Genomic DNA, 10,267 nt, shown 5'->3' with positions numbered 1-10,267 from the left:
AGTAATCTTGCAAACTCACTGGCTACAATTTCGTCAATTTATGCCGCTGCATACTGGGTTATAAACCTAAAATCTCCAAATCTTATACAAGCCCTGGTAGCTCGCCGTGATCGTATAGTGGTTAGTACTCTGCGTTGTGGCCGCAGCAACCCCGGTTCGAATCCGGGTCACGGCATTGCGAACACAATGTCACGGCAAAAGGGTAGAATTTTTTCTGGATTTGTCTTGTTCCTTTTTTTTAAGCTTAAAAATGTTTTATAAGTTATCCTCGTTCAGTCATTGCGTGTCGAAGTAATTTTCCGAACACAGCGAACCTATGAAGTCGGCTGTAGTCATTCATATGAAATGTGTTATATGTCCGCTAGGGGGTGGAAGAGTCGCTATTCGATAATTGTTGTGCTGAGACTATTGTGCGAAAAGCCATCAATCAAATAAATCAATCAGATGTATTTATAAAGCCCTTTTTACATCAGCATTCGTCACAAAGTTCTTACACAGAAAGATTTGTCAAAGACACCAGCCTCATAGACTATTCTCTGCTACCGCACGGCAAGCGGTACCGCAGCGCCAAGTCTAGGTCCAAAAGACTCCTTAACAGCTTCTACCCCCAAATCTTAAGACTGCTGAACAGTCAATTAAATAGCTACTCAGACTATTTGCATTGGCCCCCACTCCCCCTCCCTCTTTTTTACGCTACTGCTACTCACTGTTTATTATCTAGTCATTTTACCCCTTCCTACATGACTCCCCCCCCCCCTCCCCCCCGCTTTTGTCTTGTGTCTTAGGCTACTATCTGTAAACTCAAAAATATTTGGTATAAATTAGTTGATACATGTATTTTCATGATTGCTCTGGCCACTGAGTCATACATTGGGAAATAAATTCGGATGAGGGAAAGCTATCCCGGACGCAAGATGGTGGTATTATTCCTTTTAAGTCATTTGTCATAAACGACGCAGCCTAAAATGAATAATACCGCCATCTTGCGTCTCGTTGGGCTACCCCTCATTCGTTTGACTTTAGGCGCTAAACATTCATAAACATGGAATGCATGGGAGACTGAAAACACCACCTTTGGACCTCCTAGTGCCAATTGTTGGCTTAAGAAAATTAAAGGATGAAATATTCATTTTTGGTATTGCTTATTTCGGGCTTCTGCCCATTTTGTGGACATCGCTCTCGTTGGCTCTCATTGACGTCTGTCTATTCTAAGGGACCGCCCTCTAGCTCAGGTTGCAAGTGGTGAATGGTCACCCATCGTTCGGCCACGGTTTTGCTCCTGGATCTGGATGCGAGCGTCATTTTAATGATTCCGCACTGTGGCCAGTGTCTGTGTTGTGTTAACTTCATGGGATAAACTATGCTGCGTCTTGGCAGTAGAATCTTCAGCTGCTGCTAGTCTGGTTGATCGAAAAATGTAGTCATTCTGTGCTGTGTTTAGTTTATTGTTCTGGTCCTAGACGCAGATCAGCAATTCTGTGAGAAGATGTTGAGCCGAATAATGAGTGGCAGCATCAGGAATCTGGATAGAGAATATGACTGCACCGTCAGACTCCTGGATGATACGGAATACACATGCACAATTCAGGTCAGTCACGTGCTCTATATTTTTACAATAACTGTTTTCCCTACGCAGAGCATATTGCAAGGCAAGTGCTGCAATTGTCTCCGTATAGAAAAGCACGCACAGTGTTTCGGGATGTTACTACCGCAAGGGTCCATACCTCCATTGAAGTTAACATTTAAAAAGGTTAAAGTAAGGGATAAGGTTAGGCTTTAGAGTATGGATGTCCCAAGAATTCTGGATAGCACTGACCATTCAGAAAGTGCCCGCATCCCGCATGACCCACGATAGGCATGATCTGAATCTATCGCTGTGTGAATAACTTGTTTTCTAACACATTTTGCCGTAGCCTATGCAGGGATCATCAACGTGGGCCGATGTTCTCTTGCGCGTATGGTCTGGCCGCAGGAACATAATTAAAAATAATTGTGTAAATTGACCGCAAGAAGCCCAAACATAAATAATGTTAGACTAAAACATAATAATTTCAAACCTTGCTTACGTTTGTATACGATCACGTGTCTCTCTATTATGCGTGAGAATACTTGGGAACAGATTTCTTAAATAAAAATTACTCGGAGCTGAGCTCCTTGTGTTTTTCTAGTCTATTATGGCCAACAATAATACAAATAATATTTGCATTTATTTTTTGCTCAGAAAATTTTTGGGGCCAAATGAAACCACCCGTGGACCACTTGCAGGCAGTTGGGAACTCTGGTCAATGCCATCTGACTTGGAGCACCGAGAGCAGGGTTTCCCAAACTCAGTCCTGGGGCCTCCATGGGTGTACTTTAGTTTTTCCCCCTAGCACTACACAGCTGATTCAAATAATCAAAGCTTGATTATGAGTTCATTATTTGAATCAGCTGTGTAGTGCTAGGGGGAAAATGTGCACCCAGGGGGGCCTCAGGATGGAGTTTGGGAAACCCTGACATAGAGGATGTCCTATAGGCAACTGCACATCCGACGTGGATTATGGTTTATAACAGACATATAATCTAGTCTACTAGTGGAATTGTTATTTTTCACTATCATGACCGCTGGAAGTTGGGGTTTGAAAAGTGATCAACAGTTTTCAGGTTTTATATTTGAATCTGTCAACAGTTTTAAGAGTTCCATGTTATTATTACTCAGATAGGATTTTATTGTTGCTCAAGAGCAATTTGTTTACTGAAACAGTTATGAGCCTGTATATAGTTCACTACTATATGTAGACATAGAATTATAATAAAACAAGTCATGTTTTGTAGAAAGTAAAGTGAGATACATTTCCTGTATAAATCAAAGTGAGATTGATTTCCTGTAAGGAAAGATAGGAAGGAGTAAGGTGTTTGTTTCTTTTTATTTTGTTTGCTGCTAGTCTTGTTTTGATGTATCCTTCATTTTATCTTCAGCCTGAAATAAAGGGTCGATTACAGTATGTTTGTGTGTGTATTCATCTGTGGATCATCGTTCCTCAGAAGTTAGTGGAGAGAGCTTTCTCCTGGACTGAGGAAATCCCTAGAGGGCTCCTACTATTTTTAACACATTGAGACATTCAACAAATCTTGTAGAAGGAAAAAGGAATCAGGTTTAGGGACACCTGTATGATGCAATTAAATGTTAAAGCTGCAGTCTTTGTTTCTGTTATTTTGCTGAAACATTTTTCTTTTTGTTGCATGCATCTCTGTTGGAGATATATGTCAAATAAAATCAAATTGTATTTGTCACATGCGCCGAATACAACAGGTGTAGACCTTACAGTGAAATGCTTACTTACAAGCCCTTAACAACAATGCAGTTTTCAGAAAAATACCTAAAAAAACAAAGAAATAAAAGTAACAAATATACAAACAAATGACAAATTAAAGAGCAGCTATAAAATAACAATAGCGAGGCTATATACAGGGGGTACCGGTACAGAGTCAATGTGTGGGGGCACTGGTTAGTCGAGGTAATTGAGGTAATATATCAATGTGGGTAGAGTTATTAAAGTGACTTATGCATAGATAATAACAGAGAGTAGCAGCAGCGTAAAATAGGGGGGTTGGGGCAATGCAAGTAGTCTGGGTAGCCATTTGATTAGATGTTCAGTAGTCTTATGGCTTTTAGGGTAGAAGCTGTTTTGAAGCCTCTTGGACCAAGACTTGGTGCTCCGGTACCGCTTGGCGTGCAGTAGCAGAGAGAACAGTCTATGACTAGGATGGCTGGAGTCATTGACAATTTTTAGGGCCTTCCTCTGACACCACCTGGTATAGAGTTCCTGGATGGCAGGAAGCTTGGCCCCAGTGATGTACTGGGCCACACTTAGTACCCTCTGTAGTGCCTTGCAGCCGGAGGCCTAGCAGTTGCCATACCAGGTAGTGATGCAACCAGCTCTTGATGGTGCAGCTGTAGAACCTTTTCCCTCTAGAGTTGATGATATGAGATAGAATCTCAGAGCTCCAGGAGAGTGAGAGTGATTTCAGAAGGCCCATCTTGTAAACAGGCCATATTAACAGCCCTTGTATTCCTGCTAGTGCCTTGAGGCTGAGCTGAAGTCATGGGGGTGAGGAGTGATGAAGCAGAAAGTATCTGCCTATTCTCTGCTCTGGCAGTCTGGACTGGAGTAGTGGCTGGCTACTTCTTTTGTTCTCTCTCGACCTGACTGCAGTTTGGTGTCGTTACCGACTTCAGTGGGTAAATGCTCATCTTTGATGGCCACTCACGCTGGAGAAGTGTGTTCTTCACGGATTAATCTTGGTTTCAACCGTACCGGACAGATGGCAGACAGTGTGTATGGTGTCGTGTGGGTGAGAGGTTTGCTGATGTCAATGTTGTGAACAGAGTGCCCCATGGTGGAGGTGGAGTTATGGTAGGGGTAGGCATAAGATATGGGTAACGAACACAATTGCATTTTATTAATGGCAATTAAAATGCACAGAGATACCGTGACGTTATCATTGTTGTGATCATTGTCGAGATCATGTCGAGATCATGGCCCATTGTCGTGCCATTCATCTGCAGCCATCACCTTAATTCCTGGAAGCTGAAAATGTCCCAGTTCTTCCATGGCCTGCATCCTCATCAAACATGTCACCCATTGATCAGGTTTGGGATGCTCTGGATTGACAGCGTGTTCCAGTTCCGGCCAATATCCAGCAACTTCAAACAAACATTGAAGAGGAGTGGGACAACATTCCACAGGCCACAATCAACAGCCTGATCAACTCTATGCGAAGGAGATGTGTCACGCTGCATGAGGAAAATGTTGATCACACCAGATACTGACGCGTTTTCTGATCCAAGCCCCTACCTTTTTTTAAAGGTATCTGTGACCACAGACAGATGCATATCATGTGAAATCCATACATTAGGGCCTAATAAATATATTTCAATTGACTGGTTTCCTTAAATGAACTCTAACTCAGTAAAATCTTTGCTGCATGTTGCGTTTATATTTTTGTTCAGTGTACATGTTAACTGCCCAAATTATTGGATGGCCTGCCAAAAATGTACGATTTTTTTTAATGCACTGCAGAATGTGTGTGGACCAAAAAGTCATGCAGTGAGGAATTACAATCTTCAGAGAATGTTTTTCTAATTTATCTGCAGATAGTTGTTGTCTAAAGCAGTAGTAATTGTGTGACAGTCAGGGAGACAAATGAACAGCTCTTTCACAGATGCGATTTGTTTCCTGACATTCACCAAAAATAGCAGTTCAAAAAGAACTGGTGATGATGTGGCTAGGGCAGGAGTTCCCAAACCTTTTTGGCCCACGACCCTATTTTGATATCTGAAAATGATCTCAACCATGTGAAAATATTTATGTAATTAACAGCCAATGTTTACTTGTTTATTTGGGGCTATTGCAGTCAATTGAAAAACATTCTGACAGTATTTCTGATTGTCTTCTTAACTCACCATCCACCATGACATACTTTTAATGTGGGGCTATGACAGTCAGTCGCAAATTACTTGACATAATGTATCTCACCACCATTAATGAGATGGGTGTGCTTGATGCATGTCGCATCGGCGTTGGAACTTCTGAAAGTTAGGGAGCGTGGTCGACAGTGTCAATTCATCTCTGCTGTCACATCTCACCTGGATCGATATTTGGTTTTAATGCAGACAGGAGCACTGAATCCAGCTTCACACAGATATGAGCTGGCAAAGGGTAGCATGAGTTTTATGGTGCTTTCAAGACAACTGGGAACTCTGAAAAATGCGAGGTCAAATCATAAGGTCAGGCAGTGATCTTCAGGTCAGCAAGTCGGAGCTCTAGAAAGAGGCCCGAGTTCACGAGTTGGAATTCCGAGTTGGATGACCATTCAAAACTATTTTTCCCAGTCGGAGCTAGTTTTATTCAGAGTTCCCCTATTGTCTTGAACGCACTGAAGTCGGAATTCCGAGATTTCTAAGTTCCCAGTTATTTTGAACGCTGCGTTAATGCTCAGATGGAGACGGCAGGGTATTATTCGCTTTGAGTCAGAAACCAAAACACCTTCGTTTTGACCCGTGAGTGAATGCGTTGTCTGCATCATTCGGTCACATGACAGCTCGGTCAGCTGTTCGATTTCACTTACCGGCATGTCTTCTGAGCCAGAATCACAGTCAAATGGATTGAAAAGTAGGTCCCAAAGTGCTATTCCAAGCATTGGAGGTGAGCAGTCATCACTTGTGTGGGACCCTTACTGATGCTGTTTCTGTTAGAAACATGCACAGCCGATGGAAGGGGGGGGCCAGGGTTTGGATTTGGAAGACTCCAATAAGAATTCTTTCCTCTGATCTGAATCCACTGATTCGGTTACTCATCTGTAGAATGTTTTTGTAGCCCTGCCTGCTTGGGTTCAGTTCATTCAGTTTACCATATATCTGTTATATAGGCAAGGAGACACATTTTCTTACACAGAAAGTCAACCAAGTCTTCTTTTCTTTTTACATCCATTGTGAATGACAACAGTTCCTCTCTCAATGCGAAAAATCTTTCCAACACTCCCCATCGATAACCACCAAGCCTCAGTGTGAAATAGAACATTGTCATGCTGTCATGGGCTCCCGAGTGGTCTAAGACAATGCATCCCAGTGCAAGAGGCATCACTGCAGTATCTGGTTCATATCCAGGCTGCATTACATCCGGCCGTGATTGGGAGTCCCATAGGGCGGCGCACAATTGGCCAGTGTCGTCCGGGGTAGGCTGTCATTGTAAGTAAGAATTTGTCTTGCCTAGTTAAATAAAGGTTAAATTTAAAAAATGCTCTGATCCCATATCTCCACATATCTTTCCGAACAAGTAGAGGAAAGCTCGCAGAGGATGGTGTTTACAACCTAAGTTACCTGCTGCAGTATATAGTTCTGTGTTCAGCTCTTTTGCCGTCAGTTGCTCTCCGTGTATCATACAATGTGTCCATATGGCAGAGGGAGACACATTCATAACGGATTCAAATGCAACGGTCAAGTGTGACCTTTTCACATGATCTAAGGACGCTCTCTGGTTGAAGTTTAGATGTGAAAATTTAAAATTTAGCTTTTTAAGGTTAACCACATTCCAAGGATTTTGAGATACAATGACGATATTATAATATGTATATTTTAGTATATATATTTGTATTTTTTCAGGATTTTGGAAATTCTCCCGAGACCACATTTTCATATCCACATGGGGTCCCGACCCCCAGTTTGGCAACCACTGGGCTAGGGAATAATACACCTGACTTGCCATGTCAGTGGAGGTCCAGAGAGCATGTTCCTCATTTAATTCTTCCTCTGCCCTTTCCCCCAGGCTGCTAGCCTGCCAAAGACACCCAGGATTTCAGGACACCTAGACTGGAATCAGGAAGCAGTGAAAGGCGTAACTAGGTCACCCCCTCTCTCTCTCTCTCTCTCTCTCTCTCTCTCTCTCTCTCTTTCTCGCTCTCTCTCACCCGCTCACTTCTTTCACCCGCTCACTTTTGCGCATATCCTATTCCCACTGTGTGTTGAGATTCCCCTGGGGACCTGTTTTCATTACACTCTGATCTCTTCCCTAAACTGTTTAACAAATTCAGAGTTGCCTCTGGAGCAGGATGGCCTCCTTCCTTTGACATCTACAATGCACAGGTGGGCCATTACAGCCTTCACTATCATCATCTTCAGATAATACTGTGCCAAAACCAGGGAAGAGGAAGTCCTTAAAACATAGATGGGAAAAGTACTGTATCTGTCTTAATGCATGGCCTTAAATTTTACTCCAATGAATTATGGATCTTTCCTCTATATTTGTGGGATGAGAAAGTGAGTGCTCAACATTATACATCCCTGTAGTTCGATTGAAGTCGCTGCCATCCCCCTATCCCCATAGTCTCAAAATCCCGACCCTAGGGTCTGGTTTCAATGACAGACTCTTTAGGCATAAAGGAACTACACTGCCCAGGGGCGCAACTTTCACTGGGGACAGGGGGGACATATCCCCCCCACATTCTGAAATTGCATTTTTGTCCCCCCAGTGTTATCATTGGAATGTTATACAAAATGAGGCAACGGTGTGCTTTAGGACCATGCAGACACCTCCAAACGTCGGGTAGGCTGTTTGGAGTGTTTATCTGACTGGGTGAATAAAAAATATCCAACCTGTATGTGAAAGTAAATTCAGAGTGAGGTTGGGTTTATGTAGGCTACATTGACATCTGATTTGCTCAACAAAGGGCACCATCATTTCAGAGTGTAGCTAGGTATACTATCATTCATCCATGGTTGATTGGATCTTTGGAAGTCTCGACAAACCATTTCTGTATGTATCCATGGTAATAAGGGGGCATTACCATGCTGAAACAGGAAAGTGCCTTCCCTAAACTGTTGCCACAAAGTTGGAAGCACAGAATTGTCTACAATGTCATTGTATGCTGTAGCATTAAGATTTCCCTTCCCTGGAACTAAGGGGCCTAGCCCGAACCATGAAAAACAACCCCAGACCATTATTCCTCCACCAAACTTTACAGTTAGCACTATGCATTCACACAGGTAGCGTTCTCCTGGCATCCGCCAAATCCAGATTTGTCCGTCGGACTGCCAGATGGTGAAGCGTGAATCATCATTCCAGACAACGTTTCCACTGCTCCAGAGTCCAATAATGGCTGTCAGGCCATGGAGACCCATTTCATGAAGCTCCCAACGAACAGTTATTGTGCTGACGTTGCTTCCAGAGGCAGTTTGGAACTCGGTAGTGAGTGTTGCATACGAGGACAGACGATTTTTACGCACCACACACTTCAGCACTCAGCGATCCCATTCTGTGAGCTTGTGTGGCCTACCACTTCACAGATGAGCAACAACGGCTCCTAGACATTTCCACTTTACAATAACTGCACTTACAGTTGACCGGGGTAGCTCTAGCAGGGCACGAATTTGATGACCTGACTTGTTGGAAAGGTGGCATCCTATGATGGTGCCATGTTTAAAGTAACCGAGCTCTTCAGTACAGGCCACTCTACTACCAATGTTTGTCTATGTCGATTTTATACACCTGTCAGCAATGGGTGTGGCTGAAATAGCCGAATCCACTAATTTGAAGGGGTGTCCACATACTTTTGTATATATAGTATACCATTTTACTATCAACATTGAAACTAGGTCAAATGAAATATGTCTAATCAATATGAAATTCAACATCATTTCAACGACCCCAATATACAGTGTGTACAAAACATTAGGAACATAGACTGACCTAGTGAATCCAGGGGAAATCTGTGATCCCTTATTGATGTCACTTGTTAAATCCACTTCAATCAGTGTAGTTGAAGGGGAGGAGACAGGTTAAATAATCATTTTTAAGCCTAGAGATAATTTAGACATGGATTGCGAATGTGTGCCGTTCAGAGGGTGAATGGGCAAGACAAAATATTTAAGTGCCTTTGAACGGGGTATGGTAGTAGGTGCCAGGCGCACCGGTTTGAGTGTGTCAAGAACTGTAATGCTGCTGGGTTTTTCACGATCAACAGTTTCCCATGTGTATCAAAAATGGTCCACCACCAAAACAACATCAAGCCAACTTGATACAACTGTGGGAAGCATTGGAGTCAACATGGGCCACCATCCCTGTGGATCGCTTTCGACACCTTGTGGAGTCCATGTCTCATCTAATTGAGGCTGTTTTGAGGGCAAAAGGGAGTGCAACTCAATATTAGGAAGTGTTCCTAATGTTTTGTACACTCAGTGTACATTGAATATAGGATGAACAAGAATTTGTACATTTATACATGGAATTTTCATTGCAATTACAACATGAAATTAGATTGACTTAACCTAACTTAGGTTGTTATATAAATGTATTTATGTTGAACTTTTACCCTAATTTCAATGTTTACAACGCTGGATGAAATGAGATGAAAACAGGACTGGTTGGTGACTTTTTTTCAAATCCAGTGTATTTTCCTTGTTGATTCCACGTCACAAAATGTTGACAAATTACGTCGAGACAATGTTGATTCAACAGTGTGTGCCCAGTGGGTAGTCACTGTTGCCTAGGGTCAGGTTTTCGGAATGACTTGCCCCAGGCCTCTTCCTCTGATGCAGTATCGCAGCGTTGGTGATGGCTGGGAATTTAAAGGCTCCTCACATCTCTAGGTCACAGTTGAATAGCAGACAAGCGAAGGCAGCCAGGCTGTAGTGATTTTGCATAAGAGTGAATTAGAAATGGAAGGTAGACAGCTGTATGTGTACTGTGTATGTATGACACACAGACAGGCACAGTAATAATTACATAAA

The 10,267-nt window shown here is 42.7% G+C and overlaps 1 protein-coding gene and 1 non-coding gene across 4 annotated transcripts in view; both read left to right on the top strand.

Moving 5' to 3' along the window:
• The first annotated feature begins 103 nt into the window (after positions 1–103).
• On the top strand, positions 104–175 carry trnah-gug (transfer RNA histidin (anticodon GUG)). Its single transcript has one exon. It is a non-coding gene; the product is annotated as a tRNA-His (tRNA).
• A 1,079-nt stretch (positions 176–1,254) lies between these two features.
• LOC135509333 (FERM domain-containing protein 5) overlaps positions 1,255–10,267 on the top strand; it is a 120,485-nt gene continuing 111,472 nt past the window's right edge. For all 3 annotated transcript variants that reach the window (XM_064929889.1, XM_064929888.1, XM_064929887.1), the window contains exon 1: positions 1,255–1,588. In XM_064929889.1, coding sequence (XP_064785961.1) covers positions 1,487–1,588 — 102 coding nt within the window. In that variant the 5' untranslated portion in view covers positions 1,255–1,486. The remainder of the gene's footprint in view (positions 1,589–10,267) is intronic.

Source organism: Oncorhynchus masou, chromosome 22, assembly GCF_036934945.1.
Source record: "Oncorhynchus masou masou isolate Uvic2021 chromosome 22, UVic_Omas_1.1, whole genome shotgun sequence".
NCBI classification, from domain to species: Eukaryota; Metazoa; Chordata; class Actinopteri; order Salmoniformes; family Salmonidae; genus Oncorhynchus; species Oncorhynchus masou.
Note: the sequence above shows the minus strand (reverse complement) of the source record. Positions and strands in the feature narration are given on the sequence as shown.